A 26,795-nucleotide genomic window follows, 5' to 3' on the forward strand; every position below is an offset into this window, starting at 1 on the left:
TGCCACGTGCCGCAAGAGACCGATTGTCAGCGCCAGGCAATGTACGCGAAATGAAAGGCCCTTTCATCCGGGCTGTGGCAGCAGTCGCCTCGGAGGTCTGTCGGCGGCGGCTTATGTGAATCGCGCCCACGCATCACCCACGTGCTCGCCCAACGCGCTGGCTCTCGCTATCTCCAGGTTAGCGAGGCAGTCGCGCCACCCTTCGCTCCGTTTGCCACGTGCCGCAAGAGACCGATTGTCAGCGCCAGGCAATGTACGCGAAATGAAAGGCCCTTTCATCCGGGCTGTGGCAGCAGTCGCCTCGGAGGTCTGTCGGCGGCGGCTTATGTGAATCGCGCCCACGCATCACCCACGTGCTCGCCCAACGCGCTGGCTCTCGCTATCTCCAGGTTAGCGAGGCAGTCGCGCCACCCTTCGCTCCGTTTGCCACGTGCCGCAAGAGACCGATTGTCAGCGCCAGGCAATGTACGCGAAATGAAAGGCCCTTTCATCCGGGCTGTGGCAGCAGTCGCCTCGGAGGTCTGTCGGCGGCGGCTTATGTGAATCGCGCCCACGCATCACCCACGTGCTCGCCCAACGCGCTGGCTCTCGCTATCTCCAGGTTAGCGAGGCAGTCGCGCCACCCTTCGCTCCGTTTGCCACGTGCCGCAAGAGACCGATTGTCAGCGCCAGGCAATGTACGCGAAATGAAAGGCCCTTTCATCCGGGCTGTGGCAGCAGTCGCCTCGGAGGTCTGTCGGTAGGCGGCTTATGTGAATCGCGCCCACGCATCACCCACGTGCTCGCCCAACGCGCTGGCTCTCGCTATCTCCAGGTTAGCGAGGCAGTCGCGCCACCCTTCGCTCCGTTTGCCACGTGCCGCAAGAGACCGATTGTCAGCGCCAGGCAATGTACGCGAAATGAAAGGCCCTTTCATCCGGGCTGTGGCAGCAGTCGCCTCGGAGGTCTGTCGGCGGCGGCTTATGTGAATCGCGCCCACGCATCACCCACGTGCTCGCCCAACGCGCTGGCTCTCGCTATCTCCAGGTTAGCGAGGCAGTCGCGCCACCCTTCGCTCCGTTTGCCACGTGCCGCAAGAGACCGATTGTCAGCGCCAGGCAATGTACGCGAAATGAAAGGCCCTTTCATCCGGGCTGTGGCAGCAGTCGCCTCTGAGGTCTGTCGGCGGCGGCTTATGTGAATCGCGCCCACGCATCACCCACGTGCTCGCCCAACGCGCTGGCTCTCGCTATCTCCAGGTTAGCGAGGCAGTCGCGCCACCCTCCGCTCGTTTGCCACGTGCCGCAAGAGGACCGATTGTCAGCGCCAGGCAATGTACGCGAAATGAAAGGCCCTTTCATCCGGGCTGTGGCAGCAGTTGCCTCGGAGGTCTGTCGGCGGCGGCTTATGTGAATCGCGCCCACGCATCACCCACGTGCTCGCCCAACGCGCTGGCTCTCGCTATCTCCAGGTTAGCGAGGCAGTCGCTCCACCCTTCGCTCCGTTTGCCACGTGCCGCAAGAGACCGATTGTCAGCGCCAGGCAATGTACGCGAAATGAAAGGCCCTTTCATCCGGGCTGTGGCAGCAGTCGCCTCTGAGGTCTGTCGGCGGCGGCTTATGTGAATCGCGCCCACGCATCACCCACGTGCTCGCCCAACGCGCTGGCTCTCGCTATCTCCAGGTTAGCGAGGCAGTCGCGCCACCCTTCGCTCCGTTTGCCACGTGCCGCAAGAGACCGATTGTCAGCGCCAGGCAATGTACGCGAAATGAAAGGCCCCTTCATCCGGGCTGTGGCAGCAGTCGCCTCGGAGGTCTGTCGACGGCGGCTTATGTGAATCGCGCCCACGCATCACCCACGTGCTCGCCCAACGCGCTGGCTCTCGCTATCTCCAGGTTAGCGAGGCAGTCGCGCCACCCTTCGCTCCGTTTGCCACGTGCCGCAAGAGACCGATTGTCAGCGCCAGGCAATGTACGCGAAATGAAAGGCCCCTTCATCCGGGCTGTGGCAGCAGTCGCCTAGGACGTCTGTCGGTAGCGGCTTATGTGAATCGCGCCCACGCATCACCCACGTGCTCGCCCAACGCACTGGCTCTCGCTATCTCCAGGTTAGCGAGGCAGTCTCTCCACCCTTCGCTCCGTTTGCCACGTGCCGCAAGAGACCGATTGTCAGCGCCAGGCAATGTACGCGAAATGAAAGGCCCTTTCATCCGGGCTGTGGCAGCAGTCGCCTCGGAGGTCTGTCGGCGGCGGCTTATGTGAATCGCGCCCACGCATCACCCACGTGCTCGCCCAACGCGCTGGCTCTCGCTATCTCCAGGTTAGCGAGGCAGTCGCGCCACCCTTCGCTACGTTTGCCACGTGCCGCAAGAGACCGATTGTCAGCGCCAGGCAATGTACGCGAAATGAAAGGCCCTTTCATCCGGGCTGTGGCAGCAGTCGCCTCTGAGGTCTGTCGGCGGCGGCTTATGTGAATCGCGCCCACGCATCACCCACGTGCTCGCCCAACGCGCTGGCTCTCGCTATCTCCAGGTTAGCGAGGCAGTCGCGCCACCCTCCGCTTCGTTTGCCACGTGCCGCAAGGGACCGGTTGTCAGCGCCAGGCAATGTACGCGAAATGAAAGGCCCTTTCATCCGGGCTGTGGCAGCAGTTGCCTCGGAGGTCTGTCGGCGGCGGCTTATGTGAATCGCGCCCACGCATCACCCACGTGCTCGCCCAACGCGCTGGCTCTCGCTATCTCCAGGTTAGCGAGGCAGTCGCTCCACCCTTCGCTCCGTTTGCCACGTGCCGCAAGAGACCGATTGTCAGCGCCAGGCAATGTACGCGAAATGAAAGGCCCTTTCATCCGGGCTGTGGCAGCAGTCGCCTCGGAGGTCTGTCGGCGGCGGCTTATGTGAATCGCGCCCACGCATCACCCACGTGCTCGCCCAACGCGCTGGCTCTCGCTATCTCCAGGTTAGCGAGGCAGTCGCGCCACCCTTCGCTCCGTTTGCCACGTGCCGCAAGAGACCGATTGTCAGCGCCAGGCAATGTACGCGAAATGAAAGGCCCCTTCATCCGGGCTGTGGCAGCAGTCGCCTCGGAGGTCTGTCGACGGCGGCTTATGTGAATCGCGCCCACGCATCACCCACGTGCTCGCCAAACGCGCTGGCTCTCGCTATCTCCAGGTTAGCGAGGCAGTCGCGCCACCCTTCGCTCCGTTTGCCACGTGCGGCAAGAGACAGATTGTCAGCGCCAGGCAATGTACGCGAAATGAAAGGCCCTTTCATCCGGGCTGTGGCAGCAGTCGCCTCGGAGGTCTGTCGGTGGCGGCTTATGTGAATTGCGCCCACGCATCACCCACGTGCTCGCCCAATGCGCTGGCTCTCGCTATCTCCAGGTTAGCGAGGCAGTCGCGCCACCCTCCGCTCCGTTTGCCACGTGCCGCAAGAGACCGATTGTCAGCGCCAGGCAATGTACGCGAAATGAAAGGCCCTTTCATCCGGGCTGTGGCAGCAGTCGCCTCTGAGGTCTGTCGGCGGCGGCTTATGTGAATCGCGCCCACGCATCACCCACGTGCTCGCCAAACGCGCTGGCTCTCGCTATCTCCAGGTTAGCGAGGCAGTCGCGCCACCCTTCGCTCCGTTTGCCACGTGCGGCAAGAGACAGATTGTCAGCGCCAGGCAATGTACGCGAAATGAAAGGCCCTTTCATCCGGGCTGTGGCAGCAGTCGCCTCGGAGGTCTGTCGGTGGCGGCTTATGTGAATCGCGCCCACGCATCACCCACGTGCTCGCCCAATGCGCTGGCTCTCGCTATCTCCAGGTTAGCGAGGCAGTCGCGCCACCCTCCGCTCCGTTTGCCACGTGCCGCAAGAGACCGATTGTCAGCGCCAGGCAATGTACGCGAAATGAAAGGCCCTTTCATCCGGGCTGTGGCAGCAGTCGCCTCGGAGGTCTGTCGGCGGCGGCTTATGTGAATCGCGCCCACGCATCACCCACGTGCTCGCCCAACGCGCTCGCTCTCGCTATCTCCAGGTTAGCGAGGCAGTCGCGCCACCCTTCGCTCCGTTTGCCACGTGCGGCAAGAGACATTGTCAGCGCCAGGCAATGTACGCGAAATGAAAGGCCCTTTCATCCGGGCTGTGGCAGCAGTCGCCTCGGAGGTCTGTCGGCGGCGGCTTATGTGAATCGCGTCCACGCATCACCCACGTGCTCGCCCAACGCGCTCGCTCTCGCTATCTCCAGGTTAGCGAGGCAGTCGCGCCACCCTTCGCTCCGTTTGCCACGTGCCGCAAGAGACCGATTGTCAGCGCCAGGCAATGTACGCGAAATGAAAGGCCCTTTCATCCGGGCTGTGGCAGCAGTGCATGACCCCAGAAAACTTCCGGTCATGCATTTTTGAGCCTTTAATGAAGGAAAAAATTCTTTTAGTTGATCTTAGCAGGAAAACTCGCTTATCAAAAACTCTGCAGCAAAACCTGTGCCAGCAGGAGAGTTCCACAGAATTATAGGCTTTTGTAACTTATTTGCCAAGTTCTCTTTGGGGAACACACAAAGGGCCTATAGAGCTACGCTGAAATTTCGCTTTAGTGTGTATCGTAATCGTCAAGTGATTTTTTGTGCATTTGACAGCCGCTGTAATTTCCGTATTGTGTGACTGAGCGGTTTCTGGGCAGGGCACCGATGCTGAAAACTTTTGGCGTGAATTGACAGCCGCAAGTAGTCGAAATGTGGGGTGGGCTTTCGCGCAGCTATGCGCCGACAAAACCAGTCACCATACGATTGGCCGCTGAACGAATACATCGCACCGTGACAAAATTGTCAGAGCGCCTACGCTTGTATTCATATTCCTATTCAGGCGTGCTCAATATGAATCCAAGCATGGTTCGTAAGTTCAAATGCAAAAACTTGAGCACTCGCCAGCTGCTATGATCAAGTTCGAGCCGGGGTCGCTTGCGTTTGGTATAGAGGTTAGGCGTACCGTGCAAAGTTTAATAAAAACTGATTTCGTAGTTCAGTTTTGACAAAAGCGCTCACAGCTCTTTAAGGGAGCGATACTGCGCGCAGTATCGCATATCGCGCCTTATACAGATTCTGCAGCGTCAAGGGAGCGCAGTGGGTTAGCGAACATAGTCATATTTCCGATAGCTGGACCTGGACGATCGCGTGAGACGAAACAGAACCTCAGCTTTTCGATGTCGTACAAGATAGCGGCGCTGGTCGCCGCGTAGCAAGGCACCAGCTGCAATGGTTTCGTATTCGTGGGCTTTCACCGAGACGTGCAGCGCGCCATCGAAAGCGCCATCTCGTTCCTCTAGAGCAAACTGACCAAAGCGTAACTATTGACTTGCGCGGGCGATGTCTTGTCAGTGATGCGCTGCCTACCTGGTGGCTCGGGTTATGGGTTGGAGTCTCACTGCGTACTACAATAATAAATAAAATACAGCGACGTGGCTTGTTACGCCTCATGCGAAACTGTCGGCAAATATATCCGTCGCCTTGTCGATAAGGAAACACGCCGGGTTGATACTCCGAAGAGGCATTGCAAGAGTCATGGTGGTTGGGCCACGGCGTGACACCCAGAAATGTGCAATCCCACATCATCCCTCTAGGCGGATAGCGTGCATGGGGTACTCCACCGGGATTTGTTTCCCAAAAGGAACGTTTTAATTTGAGCTTCTGCCTACGTGGGCGACGTCTCAGTGACGCGACTGCCTACCTGGTGGCTCGGTTTATGGTTTATGGGGAAGCTGGTAACATTTGCTTTGTTACCAGCTTCCCCATAAACCATAAACCGAGCCACCAGGTAGGCAGTCGCGTCACTAACATTTGCTTTGTTAAAGAACCCCAGGTGGTCCAAATTATTCCGGAGTCCCCCACTACGGCGTGCCTCATAATCAGATCGTGGTTTTGGCACATAAAACCCCATAATTTAATTTAACATTTGCTTTGTGCCCTTTATCATTTGGAGGAGGGTATTTCAGACCGTGGGTAGCCGGCTGAAATAAGCCTCGCCAGCTGGTTATCAACACTAGCCTGCATGGCGTGACGGTATGACTGCATAAGCGCGGATTCAGGACATAGGGTTGCTATTCTCCTTTTAAACAACTTAATGCTCAATGTATGGCAGGTTTTTCTGCGCACGTGGGCTGTACTGCCAAGAGATGGTTATTGCCGAAAGATAATATAAAAACTGGAAAGAGCCGTGGGAAAGGATTTTTACGGCATGCGTAAACCACACACCCTTTCCATGTTGACGAAAAGCGGTTAAGTAATACAGTCAAGGGTAAAATATAGTCTCTACTACAGTGGTCACTTTACAATTGGTTCGGAGTGCTAATGTTGTGCGTTAGATGACAACGGCTGTTAGTGTGCTTTTCCGCGACAATTACACCTCACACTATATTCAGCGCTCGAAAGGTACCTTGCATATTATGCAAGTCGCGGGTACCGTGCGGCCAATGTGTCGCCATCACTTGAACAGCTCCGCCGTTAGCGAGGCAGCCTGAATGAAATGATTCGCTAGTGGAACTTGCTCAGAACATTTGTGGGCCTGGTACGGCGCTCCACAAACTGGCAGCAGTCTTAGAAGGCCACATAGTGCTTAGCCAACGTAACGGGCCATTTATGTTCCAATAGCAGGATGTTAACATAATTGTAACGGTTTTAGAGCAAGGTCGTAATGAGAATTTAGTCGAATCTTTCAAAAATAGTGTTGCGTTGACGATCTCTACGTGAGCGCAATCCAGTGCCTGTAATGCAAGGTACCCTTGCATAAACCCACTGTCTTTTACGCACTGCATTCCGTTAGCGACCACAAAAAAAATCGCTATTAGCTAATAATGCTTACAGACAACGGCTTAGTTGTTTATGTGCCTTGGGCCTCTTAGTTTTCAAAACAATACGTGGCATGGATGATAGTGCAATAAGTCCATATATAACCTATGTAGAGCCCTGACCTGGATGTGGATCTTACAGAAAAATGTTTTTATCTTTTTTTTTCTGGTTCTTAGGTGTCTGTAAAAGATGAGTCGGAATGAATTTGGTTGGTGAATTTATTCACAAAGCTTATTATTCCGAAGCAACAATGTAGCTACGAGAGCGACCACAGTGTATATAGCAGCTGACCAACGTTGACAACTTGGGGTTTCTTGACGTGACCGAAGTACACGAGCACTGGGTTCTGCTTCTCGTACATGGCGAGGGTATATCAGGAGTCTATGTGCTCATACCGATTAGTGTGCCATGACGTGCAGCAGGAGCAAATTAAAACGCCAACTAATTTTAGGCACTACTAGCCTACAAACCAGGATGTCGCGTGCTCGCGCGAAACGTGCGCGTGTGTCCCACATTCGCTAAAACACATTGCAGTATCCCACGGCGGTTAATGCTGCTGGTCTTGAGTGGACGAACAGTGCGATTTAGAACCACTGAGTCTTGAAGCCTAGTCGTAGAAACGAACAATCATGGGGGAAAAATTCAAGCGCATAAATTGCAGTGGTTTTTTTGTTACCATGCAGCTGCGCAGATCAGAAGTATTAAGGCGCGGCAAGTCGTACAGATACTGCGCAACTATAGCGTGCGGACACTGCGGTGCAAGTATTAAGGTGCATGAAATTAGATGTAACCAGTGACGGATCGATAATAAGGCATCCTACTCTGCAGAAAATAGTTTGTCGGAAAAGTCTACTTAAATGTGGACAATGTTCATATTCGCTCGCGTGGCAGGACACAGCTGAGATGAGTGCTCTCGTTAAAACGTGCCCCCGTACCGCCCTTAGGCCGCCTCGCCCTGTGCGCAACGACGCCCGCGTGCGAATGTGTGAAAAAAAAGGTTTAGCGACATCGCAACTGGAAAGCATTTAATTAGCAGCCGGTCAAAGAATGGCCTAGCAATGCCTGACTTGGTAAAGAAAATTTCAAAAAAAAAATATTCCCTTGTTGGCGCAGTCAAACCGTCTAACCGTCTTTTTTTTCCACCTAAGCACCAGAGAAAGAGAGATAAAACATTTTTCTACAGGATCCCCATCCAGGTCCGTGCTCTATGTAGGTTATATATGGACTTATTGCACTATCATTCGTCACGTATTGTGTTAAAAACTAACAGGCTCAAAGCACACGAATAACTGAGCCGTTCTCTGCGGGCATTACTAGAAAAAGAGAAAAGTATATTTTTTTTTTGCTGTCGCAAGCGGAATGCAGTGCCTAATAGTCAAACATTGTCGTGCCTTCTCAAAGGCGAGCAGAAATACTTAGCGCGCTGAACTGAAATCAAGCCAAGTTCAGTACACAAGGGTGGAGTTCAAGCACAGCATTGTCCGAGTTTTTTTCTTTTCTTTGCCACCAGCGAGTGAAACAGGTAACACAAGGCACTTCACGTAGCCATTGTAGCGCAAATGAAGACTGAACAGAAACAACTCAAAGCCGGACAGCACGGCGCTACTCACCACTGATTTAACAAGATGATAAAATGTCTGCAGTGTGACTAATAGAACTTTTGACGCTGTATCGGAGTTACATGCTCAAAGTAAGATTCCGTACAACGGGAAAGTGGGCCTCTAGAAGTAACCTGATAACCAATAACACTCCACTCTCGTTATTCTTCCAGCTCTCGTGGACATGCGGTGCCTCTTGGTGTGGTTCGGTTTCACACCGCGAGACGGATGTAAGTATTTCCGTAAAATTTGTAAACAATACGCGTAAAACTGCGAAAGGCCCGGCCTTCATGAAACTTCGAACAATTTTCTTTCACTGCATTTTTTAACTGTATAGAGCATGCTCGTGTACTGCACCGGTATCGTCATATGAAGCTAGACAGCCGGGCGCTCCTTAAAGGCGCTTGTAAGCGGCGCGGCGATGGCGCACCACCCCCGCAGCCATAAACAACTCCGCGCGCCTGCCGTTAACGGACCTTCGTGAGTGCTGAACACCAGACATACGGACACCTGATCCGAACCGCTGTGCCAAACGTCGTCCAGTGCGCGATCTCCCTTTCTCTGTACTTTCTTTACTGCTTTCCTTTCGCACTAAGTCCGCGCACCGTACTGCTGTCTGCTCCTTTCCCCTCTTTTCTCCTCTCTAAAGCTCTCGCCACATGCGCTGTGACGAGTGCGCCCGCTCAAAAATCTCTCCTTTTTAAAGAGAAAATCAACGAGGCCTTGTTACAGGAAAGACGGTACGTCCGTCTCGTTCCCCACGGCTCTACAGGCTCAAAATGTAGCATGGGTGCGTTCAGTATGCAATGGTAGGTGGTTATTTGTGGCACTAGGGGTGCCTTACCGCCATGCTTTTCTATTTTCTAAGCGACATTTTATATATGCGTCGGTGCTGGTGGTTGCGCACAATCGCAACCCCTCTGGAATCGTGGATACTTTCCAGATGCTGTTTAGACAGTTTAGCCGCTCGATTTGGATCGTTAAAAAATCAACCTATTCTGCAGAAGCTAGTCTACCGGAAAAGTATACTCAAAAGTGGACAATGTTCATATTCCCTCGCGTGGCGGTGCACAGCTGAAGCGAGTGCGACAAGGGCCTAAACTGCGGCGGCTATATTTGTAAAACTAAGCAGACCAGGCGCACGTTAAGGCGCCCATCAGACGCTGTTAAGGCGCACGTTAAGAATGCATGCTGCACCAGTACAGCAAGGCGGGAACCTTGAGCAGTTCGTGGTTTTGGCTTCACAGCCATGTTTAGTTCACGGTGAGCCACACCACATCGGATCATTTCCGTTTATCTTTGAGCCCCCTGGGTCCAAGTTGTGCGTCTTTAGCATAAACAGACGTCATCTCACACCAATGAGATCAGAAATTTGGCTTGGTGCCATGGCTAGCCACTGCAGCAGGCACTCACCTGGATCGAGTTTCTCGAAGCTGGTTTTTTGCCGCAACTTGCCCTTTTCGCAAAGATAAGATTTGTTTACTCTAAGTTTCATCATTAAACCGTAACTATAGTCATAATATTGTTCTCGAGTAACATGCGTATTCGTAGGTGCGCGACTTATTTTTCCTGCTATATAACGTGAAAACTTGGTTGGTTAAAAAGTAAAAGGTGAGCGCATAGACGTAGCGCGGAAAATTGGTGTGTCCGGATTTATGCTGAGCAGTGCAGGAGCGTTAAGCACGAGGGAGCTGCTTACCAAATTCACAAAGAACACATTGCAGTATTCCACTACTCCTGCTGGTCTAAAGTGGACGAACAGTGCAGTTTAGAACTACTGTCGAGCTTTTAGCGTAACTAGCTGGCAGGAGCAGCGCGCACGGCCGAGTAAGCACAGTTCGAGCATTTGAGCGTTCTTGAGGCGGCTAATAATTATTTCACATGAATCAGTTATAGTCCTGTCACTAAGATTCCGAGACGAAAACGTCACGTGACTATTTTAAAGCCTAGTTATAAAAACGAAGATTCATGGGACAACCATTCAATCGCATGACGGCTAGCAGTGGTTGCTTTGTTGCCCCTGCGTGTCTGTCGGTTTCGTCGCCTGCCAGCCGCGCAGGTCGTTAATATTAACGCGCGTCTAGTCGTAGGAATACTGCGCACCTATTCCGCGCGGACACTTAGATGTAACCTTCGATCCTCGTGCAAGTTCAACATTTATGCTTAAAAAACAACGGAAGTACACCATGCGTTGCGGAATTCTTCAAGCAACTATTAAAAAAAGTGGACGAGAAATGGAACCGAGAGGCCCGATTATTATAAATCGCATAAGAAGCCAACAAACAATGACACCAAGGAGTATACATAGAGAAATTCTAATTGAATTAAAGAAATTATAAATTAATAGAAATGAAAATGGATCAAAAAACAACTGGCCGCTGGTGGGGAGCGATCCCACGTCCTCTCATTACGCGTGCGATGTCTTACCATTGAGGTACCGCGCGCCGTTTTCCCATTCACATTATGTGGTATTTATAAAAAAGTGGGTGACACCAAATTTACCAGACCCTACATCCATTAAATTGCAAGATCATGACGAGCTCAAGGTGACACATCTCTATGCCACACAAAGAATGTCTTCCTCATTTGCATTCATCTGACCTGCCGCTGCCGTGGAAACGATAACAAAGGCTCCCTGGGAAAGCTGAAATGAGGCATGTATGACTACGCTATTTTCGTAGCTTTCGCCGCGTTTCCTGCAATGTATTGATGGAGTACAAAATATCGCGCAAGACGAAGACCGGGGCACATTTTTCCTGTGTGCTTAACTTGATATGGCTGTGGGTACTGACTGTTTCGACAGGGTTCCCGCAGTCATCACCCGTACCAGGTGAGTCAACTCTCTTGTGACGGAAAACTCAGGTTTTTCCGATTTTATGGACAGGAAAAGGGAGCAAAATAACGGAATCATGCAGTCGGGAAAAATAAATTTCAAGGGAAAGTCAAATTTCTTCGTATACCCTAGAGCAGTACAATAAAGTTTTTACCACAATAAAGTTGTTACCAACCAACCAAACTAGAGCAGTAGCACGTCAAACTTCTTGTTTACAGAGTTTGCTGAGTGTTGTATATCAATGAAGTGAACTTGAAATTGATGGTCGGGGCACTGGGCGCATTTCGCATTCGTGTCGTCTCGACGTTACTGCGAGACTTACGACGACGTTAACAGCTCGACGATGGCAGTGTTGCGAGAATTCGTTCAGAGCTTTCTGTGAACACGCAAGCTAAGCCCGTTCAGTGCTGCAAGGTTACTGGCTCGTTGCACGCATGTGACTGTGGTTGTAGTTCCGACCGATCGCCCATGGACAAACATTCCGCTCCTCCGGCTGCCCGTTTAGTGCACGCGCGCAATCTCTGGCCCAACCGCGATGAGCCGTGTTCCCGTGAGCTGCTAGCGATGGCCTGGAGTCGTCAGCTGTCGTTTACCACATTGGCCATTTGGCGTGAATTTAATGCAGATCTACTCGTGGAGTCAAAAATGTCGCAATTTCACCCAAAAGGCGAAGCATCAATTACGATAGCAAATTAGTAGAGAGGTATACGAAGTAAGGATAGTAATTTTATCAGCTGTATAAACTTGGACATGCAGCCGCACCAGCAACGCGCAGAACTGTTGACGACGCCGTCGGTGTTTTTGCCCGCGTTCGCACCGAATGCGCGCGGCGTTGGTGACTGTTGCCGGTGCCTCGGAGGTGCCCCGCCACGTTTTTATATAATTACGCTTTTGGTGCCGCAGCTAAACGCCCCCCCCCCCCCCCCCCCCCGGTTTTTCAGTGCGACGGCAGAAGGCGCATTTGCTCTATATAAATGGTGGTTGTAGAGGAGGAAAGAGACGCCTAATTCTGCAGTCCTTCAGGGAGCACGGCGCAGAACGTGCGTTTACTCCCCGTGAAAGCGCGCGTCTCTTCACTCGCGCGTACAGCACACGGCGCGCGGCGACGATGTCATCGCCGTTGGACGTCATACGGAACCTCACGGTGACGGCAATGGCGGCGGCGCCGCCATAGGAGAGTCCATATAATTGCTATCGCAATAAAAATAACTTCCCTGATTAATGCGAGGCTACGAGTATGATCTGAGTGGTGCGACTCTTTTCACGGTCACAATTGTTGCGACATTGCGCGCTGATCTTGACCTAAATCTTGGCTGAGGCGTCGCTATGGGGATGTCAAAATAATGAAATTCGAAAAACTGACGCGCGAGCCTATATTGAAATTGGCATTCAAGTTGCCCAAGGGCGTTTGCTTGCACGCAGACTGCTCTTGCAGGTGAAGTGCGTAGGTAGGGTTTGCCGGAAAAATCCATACATTGCTTTCTGACTGGTTTTCACAATGGTAGCGCAAAGTGGCTGCTCGACAAGAGAGGCCAACCAATCCAATTTGTATTTTGTATGTACGGAAAACCCATATGTAAGGCATCTCGCTGTTCAAGTCTGTCCGACTTTACGGACTAGAAAGGAGAGCCAAAATGTTAAAATAATCAGGTAGTGAGGCTAACAGAATGTGTGCAGGCGTATCCATGGAAGCTTAATTTAGAGAGATTCCTTTCAATTTAATAAAATGCCTCTAAGGTCAACTCAGGCTCAGTGATGGTTCGCTACCGCATGCAGTATCATGAGCGACAAAATGTGCGTGGATTTCTTGGTAACAGCGTGCTTCCTAAAATGCGGAGGTCGCGGATGGCGTTGCCTCGACCTACAACAGTTCCGCTGTTAAAATCAACGGGTTTGAAGGGCTGCTACAACTTCATTAATGCTCGGCGAAATTCTCGGAATATACTGCATGACCTGAAGTTGCTGCGGCTGAGCCCTATACCCTTTAGTTCCAGGTTTCGGTTATCGCAAAAGACTTAGCCACTGCACAAACACTGCCAAAATTCAAGTCATTTCACTGCTTCATAGCGTATGCACAATTTCTGTGGCTCAGTAAGCTGCTGTTTCCGTGCAGGCTAATCCGACCAGACGAGTACAGCTCTGATGACGGTGAGCACTGCGAAAGGTCAGTGGAATGTTTCTATATTTTTTTAGTTAACTGTGACATTTATGTTAGCGTATTCTTTGCTGTTCACTTTGAAAACTATAGTGGCAGAAACAGTGAAAAATGTATTACCATAACGCTTCGCGCACTTCATTTTGCTGCTTTGTAGCCTATGCACAATTTCCGGGATTCAGTGAGCTGTTGTTCTACAGGCTCCTCCACCACCAGGGCCAGAACTTCTCCAATGACGACCAGCACCACAAGAGGTCAGTGAGACGTTTTCTCTTTGTGTTAGCTATGAAAGTTGTATGAGCGTATATCTTGCTGTCCACTATAAAAATCATAGTAGCATCAACAGCGCAATATTTATTATCGCATATGTGCAAGTTCCGAAATTCAGTGAGCTGGCGTTGTCGTACAGGTTCAGCCTCCAAGACCACAACAGCTGTAACAACTTTGAGCACCACGAAAGGTCAGTGGGATGTTTATTCCTAGCGTTAGCTACGAAGCCACCACTAATTGCACCAATATTCATTATCAGTCTATTGTTTGCTGTCCGCTCTAAAAACCACAAATTCTTCACCGTATCGCACCGATCGTGTGCATTGTGGCATATTAGCCACATGCACTCAAGGTTGCACTAATTTTCAAGGCTATGAAGCTATTACTGTTACTATTACTATTACGTGTGTGATTATTTAATGAACCTACAATTGACATCCATTGTAGTGATCTGCCAAGTTCCGTGTACGTACGGTAATGAAGGAAAATTGAGACTACACTGACGCACCAACCACGTCGGGCCAAGGCCTAAGTGGAGCCACAGATAGACGCTGGAATGTGGGGCCTCTTAATATCAAGGCACTAACAAGGGTTGGCTGGCCTTCTGCAATAAATGTTTGTTCTTAAGTAGCTTGCCTCCGAGGTTACTAATTGCCCCTAACATTTATAGACCAGCGCCACACCTTCTGATGAGCTATGTCACACGTCAAGCGAAGAACGCCTCGCGAGGTGACAGAAAGTTATGGCGTATTCTACCGATCCTGTGCTTTGTGGCACATTAGCTACAGGTACTCATTCAATTGGTCAGTTCGTTTCGAATGACACGCTCTTGAGGCACTGTAGGCATACATTTCCAACAATAACCGTTATCACCTGCGCTTTCTAAAACACTTCATGCAATGCGCGACCTGCAAGTACTGCGGCTGTATGGAAATGCGGGTTAACTAATTGTTGCGGTATGGAGGTAAGCCACAAAGGAACTAAAAAGCTTTCGGCCACATCAGCAATACTGATGCAAGCACATAGCACAATATAGTTGGGAGCATTAGCATGGCTTTTCACTAGAAGAAATCTAATCGAACAAAATTTTAGCGCGAGGGGAATACAGTGTTGAATACAGGAAAGCACTTGATAATCTTAACCACGACATTTTGCGGTTTTAAATATAATCTAAAATTCTGGAATTAGGCTATTATCCACATAACATCCGTAGGTACACCTTGAGCGTTAGTTGCACCATTTTATGTATGGGTGTCACCTGTGTGATACAATGCACACTGAAGGCTTAATATAAACATGAGACGCACTGTAAGATTTCACAAGGTCAGGTCAATGACTTAATTATAGTACGGTAACTGCAAGCTTGAGTTGCAACTTTCCAGTGAAAGTTAGATTTTCCCGGCGTAGTACGGAATTACCGTAAAAACCGGAATATAGGTCGGAACTTTTTTTCAAAAAACCATTGCGAAAAGTCGACCCTCGTCTTATATATTTTTTTTCAATCAATCAATCTGTTTATTTCCGTCTTTCGTGTACACGATACAACGGAAATAGGTGGCAAGAGAAAAAAGCTGCTTTGTCGCAGCTTGACTGAGCTCTTGCCACCCGTACAGCAGCAAATATGCATGCAGGAAATGAGCATACAGAGAAGTTTTTCATTTTCTTTTTGCAGCTTCAAATGAAGATCAACCGTCGTACAGAATGTACGAGAAGCATAATATGACGTATTGAAAACAAAATACAATCAAAATTACTGTTACTATTACTATTACGTGTGTGATTATTTAATGAACCTACAATTGAAATCCATTGTAGTGATCTGCCAAGTTCCGTGTACGTACGGTAATGAAGGAAAATTATGAGACTACATAATGTTCTCAAATAATGTTCAGGTGAAAGAGCTTAAACAGTTTGTGTGGTTCACAGGGTAAAGCAATTGATACAGCTTCCGGGAGAATACAATCGACTGCCATCCTGGTATTGGCACGGAAATCAGGCTGCGCAAAACATGCGCATTTCTAGTCGCCCGCGCAAATCTTACCAAGATCGCTTTCACGCTTTATCGCTGCAACTTGCGATTTTTCGTCGCGACGTGCGAAAATGTTGCCGTTTTTCACCCAAACAAATTTCCATCCCGCTTCGCGTTTGCGGGCTACAGCCATGCCTAAAAGTCTCTTCATAAATTGGCAGAGGTGCTCATTTATGTAAAACAGAAACTACATGAGGACACGTATAAGATCATAACACGCATAAGAACACGTATGAGACCGTAATCATTATTCAAACGTTTTAGCATAAGTAAATCAAGAAAGATTTATTGAAGATACTAGATACAAAGATCAAATATTTCCTTTTTCGTTAGTGTTAGTATGTCTATGTCTCGTGCATGGCATTCGTTCAATGTAAGTGGCAGTCTATGTCGAATCCTTTCTGTGCCATAGTGTGTACGGGAGAAAGGAATTTCAAAAGGTGGCTTGTACCTAAAAGGGTACAACGCTATGTTTTCCTTTAAATTTGCTAGGTCTAAAAACGTTTCAATTCTGCCAAGTTGAGCATTTTTATACATTAGTAGTAATTTGTGGAGGTAAATTTTGTCCGCTTTTATAATTCTATGCTTACGAAATAGTGGATCTGTGTGTTCTAGAAACGGGGCGTTATGGATGCACCGCACTGCCTTTTTCAGCATTATCGTAAGTTTGTGTAGGTTTGTAAGTGTGGTGTTTCCCCAGACTGATGCGCAGTAATACAAATGGGAATTCAACAAGGCGCAATATAAAGCCCTTTTCACATTTGCTGGAAGTATGTGGCGACAACGACTTAGCACACCGGCAGCTTTGCTTAACTTCATTAATAGGTTTTTTGTGTGCTCATTCCAAGACATGTTCTCCGTGAAAACGACTCCGAGTAATTTTACCGACTTTTCAATGGTGATTTTGTAAGGACCTAGGGTTATGAATCCAGTTTCTATTTCCGCAGTTCCCAGTGGACGAAACAGGACGCACTTCGTTTTTGATTCATTTAGGTTAAGCCGATTTCTTTTACACCACAGGTAAAGTAGCTGACAGAAGGCCGTAGCCTTAGGTACTATTTCTTTCATATTTATGCCATCTATAAGGACTGAGCAATCGTCTGCATATATAAGGTACTGGCATTTATTATAAATTTGTACGATATCATTTATGTAAAAAAGGAAGAATATTGGTCCCAGTATACTTCCCTGAGGAACTCCCGACTCAATGGGCATCAGCCTGGATTTATGTTTGTTTAGTTCGACGTATTGTAGTCGAGAGTTTAAATAGCTTTGGATTAGTTTCAAAGCCGTTCCTCTAAAGCCATATCGTTCTAATTTATCTAGTAGTATTTGATGGTTGACTCTATCAAAGGCCTTGCTGAAGTCTAAGAAGATACCTAGTGTCATGGTCTTATTTTCGAAATGTTCCAGAATAGTTTCCTTTTGAACGAGAAGTGCAGTTTCAGTACTTCGTCCTTTTCTGAAACCATGTTGACAGTCGGTAAGGAGGTTGTATTTTTTGGAGAAATTTTCTATCCGAGCGTTTATAATTTTTTCCAGTCCTTTTGAGAAAATAGGCAACACAGACACAGGTCGATAATTGCCTAAGTTGTTTTTATCGCCATTTTTGTAGATCACTGTTACCTTCGCTACTTGCATTCTACTAGGAAAAACGCCCGTCGTGAGGGACAAATTATATATGTGCGTTAATATCGGTGCAAGTAAATCAATCACATACTTAATTGGCTTAATTTGAAGTTCATCAGCGTCTTGACTGCGACTGTTTCTGAGTCCCTGAAAAATGCTGGTTACTTCATGCACATTTGTTGGGTGGAAAAATGCTGAATGTTCTAATCTAGAAATATGATTTGTTGCTTCAGGACAATATGTGCTACTACCGATTCCGACAAAAAAGTCGTTGAAAGAATTTGCAAGGTCCGTTCCAGCTACCTTCATATTTCCAAACGTCAGGTTTTCAACTGTTGTTTTACTTCTTTTTCCATTCAATACTTCGTTAAGGTTCTTCCATAAGATGTCACTATTTCGAAGGCAATTTTCATCAAACATACGACTGTAATATTCATCTTTAGATTTCTTTAAAATTTTATTAAGCTTATTTCGAAATATTTTATATTCTTTAAATTTTTCGATCCTTCGGGATGAAATAAAGGACTCGAAAAGTTTGTTTTTTTGTTTGATTAACTTGATGTGGTCGTACGTTATCCACGGCTTGCGCAGCTTTTTTTGCTTGTGATATGTGTGCATAGGAAAAGAACACAGGTAATGCTTTTTCAGAATGCTCAAAAAGGTATCATAGCTCTTGTTGGTATGCTCGATTGCGTATGTTTGACTCCAATCAACCTGGGTAATATTGCGCCTAAATACATCTAATGTCTGTGGCGATATTTTACGATAAGTTGTCTCAGGCCATGCATGTTTTTGTAAATCATTGTTCCGCTTAAGCATGCAAAAGATTGGCAAATGATCACTAATGTCTGAAGTTACAACGCCAGATGCAACTTTTTCAGTAGTAGCGTTAGTAATAAAAAGGTCTAGCAAAGATGCCGTTGATTTAGTTACGCGTGTTGGAGTGGAAATAATGTTCTCAAAGCCATTTCGTTGTAGCAAGAGTAAAAGTTCCATGGTGCGGCCCGAGTTCGCTAGAATATCAATGTTCAGGTCACCCCCAATTGTAAGCAACCACTTGCACTCGTTGGCACGCGAAAGCAGAGTCGAGAAAACTTAAAAACGTGGCAACATTCCCAGTTGGCGGTCTGTACAATACGGCAAACACACTTTTACCTCGTTTAATACAGATGATTTCAAAGTCTCTAGTGACAATGCTAAATTCACTTATGACGTCAAAGCCTGGTACTGCTACCTGTATCGACACCCCACCTCCTCTGCTATCTTGACGATTTAAAAAGAAATGACTGTAGCGAGGTAAAACAAAGGGATCAGAGTTTTCATTGTACCAAGTCTCGGTGAACATGGTTACATAGAAAGAGATTTTGAATGACTCTAACAGAACAGCGATGTTATCGTGCTTTCGTTGAATGGATCTTGTGTTCAGGTGAAAGAGCTTAAACAGTTTGTGTGGTTCACAGGGTAAAGCAATTGATACAGCCTCCGGGAGAATACAATCGACTGCCATCCTGGTATTGGCACGGAAATCAGGCTGCGCAAAACATGCGCATTTCTAGTCGCCCGCGCAAATCTTACCAAGATCGCTTTCACGCTTTATCGCTGCAACTTGCGATTTTTCGTCGCGACGTGCGAAAATGTTGCCGTTTTTCACCCAAACAAATTTCCATCCCGCTTCGCGTTTGCGGGCTACAGCCATGCCTAAAAGTCTCTTCATAAATTGGCAGAGGTGCTCATTTATGTAAATTGGCTCGTCTGTCGAGGAATCCAAAGATGATTCAGTCGGCAGGCCCAACTTTGTGTTTGTGAGCTTTGTTTTGCGTGCTTTTTCAAGAACCTTGTCGCGCTTATCTCGCCTTACGAACTGGACCACGATGTTCCTTTTAGTTTTATCTTTTGTTGAAACCCTGTGACATACGTCTACATCAGCGACTGAAATTGGTTCGTCGATTTCCTTGCCAATTTTGCTGAGGATATCCGAAAGGCACTCATTTGGTTTTTCTTTGACGTTTTTGATTTCTAGGTTCCGGTTACGCGAGTATTGCTCTGACTTCACGAGGTCAGCTTGGCAAGAAGTAAGGTCCCTTTCGATGGAGATTACCTTCAGGCGGAGCGTTTCATTTTCATTCCTCAGCAGCTTATTTTCAATCAGGGAGGCTTCGAGCCTCTTGTTAGCTTCATCAAGGCCATTGCTGACGAACGTCATGCTGCGTTTCATCTCTTCTATATCTGCCCGAATATTTCTTTCTTCTAGACGGATACTTCTTTCCAGAGATTCTCGGAGGCTTTTGAATTCATTTCGGAGCTCCTCCTTGAATTCCTGGAAACACTTTTGCATTTCCTTCGACATTACTGATAGCAACCGGGACAAAGCGCATATAAGTTTCACAACACACTGTGGCAGCAGTGACAGCAACACCTATATATAGGTGACTTAATGAGGCGAAAATGGAAAGTATGCTAACCTGCAATGTGAAGCAGGGTCCGATTAGTGGTTGTGGTCGATGCCGTCACTGCTGCCAAATGCTGAGTCCACAGAGAACCGCTGGTTATATGGGCTGTGTGATGGTCACGCGGTCCCGCTGTCTTGCGCCGTCAGGACTGGAATGCTCCAGGCTTTGCGCAGCGGCCTTGCTTTGTCACTTGTCTCCCCTCACACAGGCCCGTTCGCCAGCGATGTGGATGTAGTTATGCTAGTTTTGTCGACGGCAGATCTGCAATGTGAAGCAGGGTCCGATTAGTGGTTGTGGTCGATGCCGTCACTGCTGCCAAACATAGGCAGACCGGACATAGGCAGAAAAACTAGGCAAGTCTTGCAACAATGGGCAGATGAAATAAACAGCCGCCTTCGCCATCGCATTCAGGCTGCTTTTTCACATTTTGTTTCAAAATGAGCGGAAGCCGACGGCAATTCACCGTTGCCTTCAAGAAAAAGGTGATTGAGTACGCGGAAGCCTACGGCAAAACCGTGGGCTTCGTATCGTGCGACCATCGACTCGCGTGGTTGTCAGAATCTTATCATCACGGCACGGAGCAGCATTTAAATAAATACTGTCACCATTGTGCAACCGGCTGAGTCGCATTTGTTTAAAGGTAAGGTTGTCTTTCGGTACTTTTGCCATTGAAAAAGATTCGTATTTTTCATTTTTAGAATTGGTTAGTTGGGGGGTCGACCAATATTCCGGTTCGACCTATAGTCCGGTTTTTACGGTAGTACTCCGCGCGTGGCATTTTAAATTGTTACTCTTCTGCATCTTCGCAGTTACGTGGGGATATCGGGTGACTAACCCGCTAATGTGAGCTGCTTCGCGACTTCTTGTTGCAAGCTTAATCGGTTTTGTTTACTTTGTCTTGCAGCGACTACAAAAAAGACACCTGTGCCAGGTTGGTGCACTTATTGCAACTATTCTATAACCTACAAGTTTTGAGTTGCAACTAGTGAGTGCAGTTGACGAATTCTTGCCGAACGTGTTCATTAGTTCGTGCGCTGTATTATAAATTGTTTCTTTTCGAAATCATCGCAGCAAATTTTTTGGTTGACATGCTAGCTGTTTGAAAAGGTCCTTTACGCTACTCATGAATATCGGCGGTAATTGCGGAGACAAGCCCGCGCTGAAATTCACCGTTGAGTGAGCCTTGAGGGAACGAAGACAATTCCACACGGCCTCTTTATACTTTAGTGCGCAGCCACTCTCTGTACACAAGCACTATTCCGGATCTACACCTACTGAATATGTGGCGTGCAGGGAAACTTTTCTTTTTGGACTATTTCGAGTAGTTGGCGGGCTGCATTTGGGAGCTAGCTGCTTGACGATATGGCCAGGATACACATTAATATTCGTATTTTCATGTGAGCCACATTATCTTTCAGGCATCTGCACTTTACCGGCGAGCACGACAGAAAAATCATCGTCGGAGAAAGGTCAGTGGACGTACCATTTTTGTTTTTCTGGAGAATGGGAAGGCACTGGATGAGTAGCTTTTTGTCTTGTGAAAAAGTGGGTTTAAGATCATTTAAGTCACTGACACACGAACTTAATATTTGTCTGCCACTTGCGCGATGAGCTGCTATTTGTCTCGTGGTAATATGTAGGCCTGCATTATGAACGCACAAAAACAAACTTATTGCAACCATTTTTATCAGAAATAAAACGCGTGGTTAGATGGTCTCGCGGCTTAATTATTATTATTAAGTACATTTAAGTGGTCAAATCTATTCCGTAGATCCAGGCACGACTGCTTTCGTTGATGGGGCGTTTGGTTTGTGCTGGTCATGCCCTACCCGCCCGACCACTCGATGCGTACTACCTTAAGCTCACGTCAGCTCTCGCTGGAACCTTCGAAGAGTCATGCGTAAAAACCGACGCGCTTGAACCGGAGATCAGATATACGACGATCGCCGACTCTGCTACATGTCTCTCTCACATTCTTTGCCTCGATATATCGCGACTTGGAAACATGTATAGAGCTGCGCTCAAAATTTCGCATTAGGGAGTATCGCAATTGTCGGTTAATTTTTTTTCGTTCCTACCGCTTTTCAGTTCAATCACCCTGATCATTTCTCGGGGCAAGGTAATAATGTCGACGAGGTTAAATATTAGTTCATCGTCCCGTAAACGCTTATTCAGGAATGCAGCATCACAACCACAATACTGCTTAAATGTACTTATTAATATTAATAATTAAGCCGCGAGTCCTTCTAACCACGCGTTTTATTTCTGATTCATAATTACCCGAAGTTTCGATAGCTGATCACAGTTGGAAGGGAAAGTTGTCATCCGCCTTGAAGTATATAGACCGGAGCTACAATCACGATGGGATCACGCAAGCGACATTGCCGAATATAGAAAGGTTTGATTCCCAAGTAGTACGCACATACCTGCCAACGTTAAGAATTTTCGCGTTAATGCAGATTTTGTTGGCGATTCCCATAGAGGCGCGGCGGGTTTCACAATGCATATTTAGGTGCAGCTTAGAAAAATGCAAATAAGGTGCCGACTGATTTTCAGAGCAGGATTTTAGGTACACGTTTTTATTGTCAAGACGCATACCGGTAGCAGTCCCACCCAATGCACTGATCTCTAATGGTAACTGTACTTTTGGGTACAGTTGCTTGAATAGCTCGTGCATAACAAAATGTTTTCGTTGGTGGCCCAGTTCATTCTAGCTGTGAATATAGAGGCTCGTTTGTTACAGCGTTCTCTACAAACGAAAGCTGTGAATTATTTTAGTAAATAATTGGCGCACGTCGTAATTACGTTTCGTGTTTTTAACCAAATTTAGTTTTTTCGCTTCGATTCTGTTTCGCAAACCCTAAAATTTTGCAGGTCTATATTTTTGAAGAAGTAATGCGTTGCCATAGGTGCTTATGTCTAATTATGTCTTATGTCTACCACGATTAGACGATGCTCTCGATTGTCTACAAGGTGCCGAATTTTTTTCTTCCCTGGATCTTCGCTCTGGATACTGGCAAGTGCCGATGGCTGCAGCGGACCGTCCAAAAACGGCTTTTGTGACCCCTGACGGGTTATACGAATTTAATGTGATGCCCTTCGGCCTGTGTAACGCGCCTGCGACTTTCGAGAGGATGATGGATTCTATCCTCCGGGGACTTAAGTGGCGTACCTGTCTTTGCTACTTAGACGACATAGTTGTCTTTTCTCCCAATTTTGCATCTCATCTCGATCGCCTCGAGCAAGTTCTTGAGTGTCTCACGGCCGCTGGTTTGCAATTAAACTTGAAGAAATGCCATTTTGGTGCCAGACAGCTTACGATTCTAGGCCACGTCGTTTCACAAGAGGGAATCCTACCAGACCCCGCCAAACTGCGAGCCGTTGCCGAGTTTCCCAAGCCAGCCACTCTTAAAGAGCTCCGTAGCTTCATCGGCTTGTGCTCTTATTTTCAGCGTTTCATCCGTAATTTCGCCTCTATTATCGCCCCCTTGACTCAGCTACTTGCCAGCAGCGCTGACCTCTCGGCATGGAATCCCGATTGCGACGAGTCATTTACGACGCTCCGCCGGCTCCTTACGTCCCCTCCAGTACTGCGCCACTTCGATCCCAATGCGCCTACTGAAATTCACACGGACGCTAGCGGTGTCGGTCTTGGTGCCATCCTCGCCCAACGCAAAGACGGCTATGACGAGTATGTCGTTGCATATGCCAGCCGTACCCTAACAAAGGCAGAGTCGAACTATTCTGTAACGGAAAAGGAATGTTTGGCAATTATTTGGGCCATCAGCAAATTCCGTACTTACCTTTACGGACGCCAATTTGACGTTGTGACTGACCACCATGCCTTATGCTGGTTGTCATCTATGAAAGACCCCACTGGCCGCCTCGCTCGTTGGGCTTTACGCCTTCAAGAGTATGACATACGTGTTATTTATCGCTCGGGACGCAAACATTCAGACGCCGATGCCCTATCCCGTTCTCCGCTTCCGTCTGACTTACTTTGTTTACAAACTTCCACCTGCGATTCGTCGTCCCTCAGCATCACCGACATGCCGGCCGAGCAACGCAAGGATCCCTGGATCGCTTCTCTGCTTGACGTTCTCTCTCACCGTTCGCATGAATCTGCTTCACGCACCATTCGTCGTCAAGCGCATCACTTTGTCGTTCGTGAAGGCTTGTTGTACCGCCGCAATTACCTAACCGATGGCCGCAGATGGCTGCTTGTTATCCCCCGTCATCTGCGCTCGGACATATGCACCGCCTTCCACGATGATCCTCAATGCGGCCACGCTGGCGTATTCAAGACCTACTCCCGCCTACGCCTGAGGTATTACTGGCGCGGCATGTATCGATACATTCGCCAGTACGTGCGATCATGCCTTTCGTGCCAACGCCGCAAGACTCCCCCTCATAGCACCACTGGTCCTCTACAACCTTTACCGTGCCCTACAAGACCATTTGACCGTGTTGGCATTGATCTTTACGGTCCCCTCCCCAACACTCCTGCGGGCAACCGGTGGATCATTGTCGCCGTCGACCATCTCACACGGTACGCTGAAACATCTGCGCTGCCAGCTGCCACCGCGATAGACGTCGCTCGCTTCCTTCTTCGCCGCCTCATTTTGCGACACGGTGCGCCCCGTGAATTATTAAGCGATCGTGGCCGCGTCTTTCTCTCAAACGCTATCGAGGCACTGCTCCAAGAATGCCGCATTGTTCACCGCACCACCTCTGCGTACCATCCGCAAACAAACGGCATGACGGAGCGTTTCAACCGCACCCTTGGAGATATGCTTGCGATGTACGTGTCCGATGATCACTCCAATTGGGACCGGGTGCTCCCCTTCGTCACGTACGCCTATAACTCTGCGCCACAAGCTACCACCGGCTTCTCTCCTTTTTTTTCTTCTATATGGACGTGAACCATCCTGTTCCATGGACACCATTCTCCCTTACCGACCCGATGTCTCTGAAGCCTCGCCTGTTTCCGAAGCGGCTGCTTATGCTGAAGAATGTCGTCAACTGGCTCGCTCGTTTACCGCGCAAGACCAATGTCGCCAAAAATCTCGCCATGACGAATCCGCATCTAGCGCCCACTATTCCCCGGGAATGCTAGTTTGGCTCTGGGTCCCGTCCACTACTCCCGGCCTTTCGACCAAGCTTCTCTCGAATTACCACGGTCCCTACCGAGTAATCGAGCAAACATCTCCGGTCAACTACATTATTGAGCCGCTCGAGCCATCTTCCGACCACCGCTGCCGAGGGCGTGAAACAGTTCACGTCACTCGGCTGAAACCGTGCTACGACCCTCCTGTGCTGTCAATCCCCTAAGTCGCCAGGTTGGCTCCTTTCTGCGTGGGGAGTGATTGTACCGGAGCACATCGGCACCAGCTCTGTGCCAGCCAGTGTGTGGAAGAAGACGTTGACGATCGGGTGGTTCGCGCTAGGTCGGTTTTCAACGATCCGGCTTGTTAAACCGCTTTATCAACTCTACCTGCAAAATACTCTTGTTGCATTCAGTACAATTCTTCTATATCATGAAAGTTCCTTTAGTTTAGGTTTTCCACAGGACGCGTTTGTCCACTAATCAGTTTTCCTCAACAAGTAGCCAATAAATAGCTGTTTGGTTCGCACTTGAAATCAATTAACATTCGGAGCACTGGGCTTTCGGTTTATTCTTGTAAGCAAGATTTCATGCCATACGTGACCTTGAAAGTACTGAGGTTTTGTGGAAATGCAGGTTAACTAACGCGCGGTAATATGAACTACTACGTAACACGCCGCGGTGGCTCAAAGCCTGAACCCGAATATTGTATTTCAAGGCTAAGGAGAGGTAGCTCTTTCGTTTTTAGCATGACTGACAGGTTGATTCCTAGCTTAAAGTCAATTTCGAAGACTGACCTTAGTTTTTCCTATCTTAATTGTTAGTAACATGAATTTAGCAGGACTTTCCTATGAATAGTTGGGGACCAACATTCTGTGCATATTCAGTTAATACAACAAGGACATTTTGTAGGTGTTTACATTGCATATCAAGATTCTCATACGTTGATCAGATTGTGATGCCATCAACATAAGACAAAAAACTCTGTGCTTGTGATGTCTTGTAGCCTCTATGTAGGAAGAATGATGAACAGCAAGCGCGCAAAAACAAAGTTATGTGACACTCCGGTTTTAAGCACAGTTAGGATCCAATATGAAAACAATTCACATGTGTTCTCAGACACAAAACTAAGTGTACCACTTTTGTTACCTGCTGTGGTAGACAAAAGGCTTCCATGTTTCAAAAATTACCTCGATTAGGTTCCGCATTATAGTATGCATTGAATTTATCAATTGTCACCACCGTCCACAACTATTGGCTATGAGTGGAGACAAGCAGGACACTCATCTGGCAGGATGCCCAAGTACAGAGGTCGACACACTTCTCTAGAACAGACTTCTGAGGACCAAAGCAGCTACCAAAAGGTTAAGCCGACCACCAGGTTGAGAGAAAGCAATGGAATTAATTTTAGTCACGCAAAATCACATACACCCACTCTTATGATTTCATAATAGGAGTGTGCAAATATTCAAAATTTCGAATATGAATTAAATAGTCTTTGCTGTTCAATTCCTATTTAATTCGAGAATTCCCTTCTTGAAGTTCTCGAATAGTATATTTGTTTTGTCCGAATACTATAAGGGACAACAACAGTTCGTGCAGTCTACAAGGAGAAAGATTGATATACATGGAGACTCGTTGAATGATTCTGGTGCAGCAGAACTGTGGTCATTGCGCAGATGATCCAGTTTCTTAACAAAGTTATGAAGGAGGTCATTTGTGCTATAGTTGAGTAAGCATGTCTTGCCTTAGGCAGACTTTGCATTTGCTTGTCTAATTAGACAAAGCAATTTATTGTTTGGTCATTCTCACCATATATTTGGATTCCTTCAAAATGATATGCGGGGCTGAAGTATTGCCCTTAGCTCCTTCAATGAGCTTTAGGCTCTGCTAAACTCTACTACATGTGTCTGGAACATGCTGCTCATTTT

At 48.1% G+C, this 26,795-nt stretch overlaps 1 protein-coding gene across 1 annotated transcript in view; it reads left to right on the forward strand.

The window, feature by feature from the left end:
• The window catches only part of LOC125941130 (uncharacterized), a 57,792-nt gene extending 42,458 nt beyond the window's left edge, over positions 1–15,334 (forward strand). Inside the window, exons 7-11 of the mRNA XM_049658084.1 lie at positions 8,568–8,624; positions 11,198–11,224; positions 13,540–13,636; positions 13,792–13,842; positions 15,325–15,334. Coding sequence (XP_049514041.1) covers positions 8,568–8,624; positions 11,198–11,224; positions 13,540–13,636; positions 13,792–13,842; positions 15,325–15,334 — 242 coding nt within the window. The remainder of the gene's footprint in view (positions 1–8,567; positions 8,625–11,197; positions 11,225–13,539; positions 13,637–13,791; positions 13,843–15,324) is intronic.
• Positions 15,335–26,795: the final 11,461 nt, after the last annotated feature.

Source organism: Dermacentor silvarum, chromosome 10 (genome assembly GCF_013339745.2).
Source record: "Dermacentor silvarum isolate Dsil-2018 chromosome 10, BIME_Dsil_1.4, whole genome shotgun sequence".
Taxonomy (NCBI): domain Eukaryota; kingdom Metazoa; phylum Arthropoda; class Arachnida; order Ixodida; family Ixodidae; genus Dermacentor; species Dermacentor silvarum.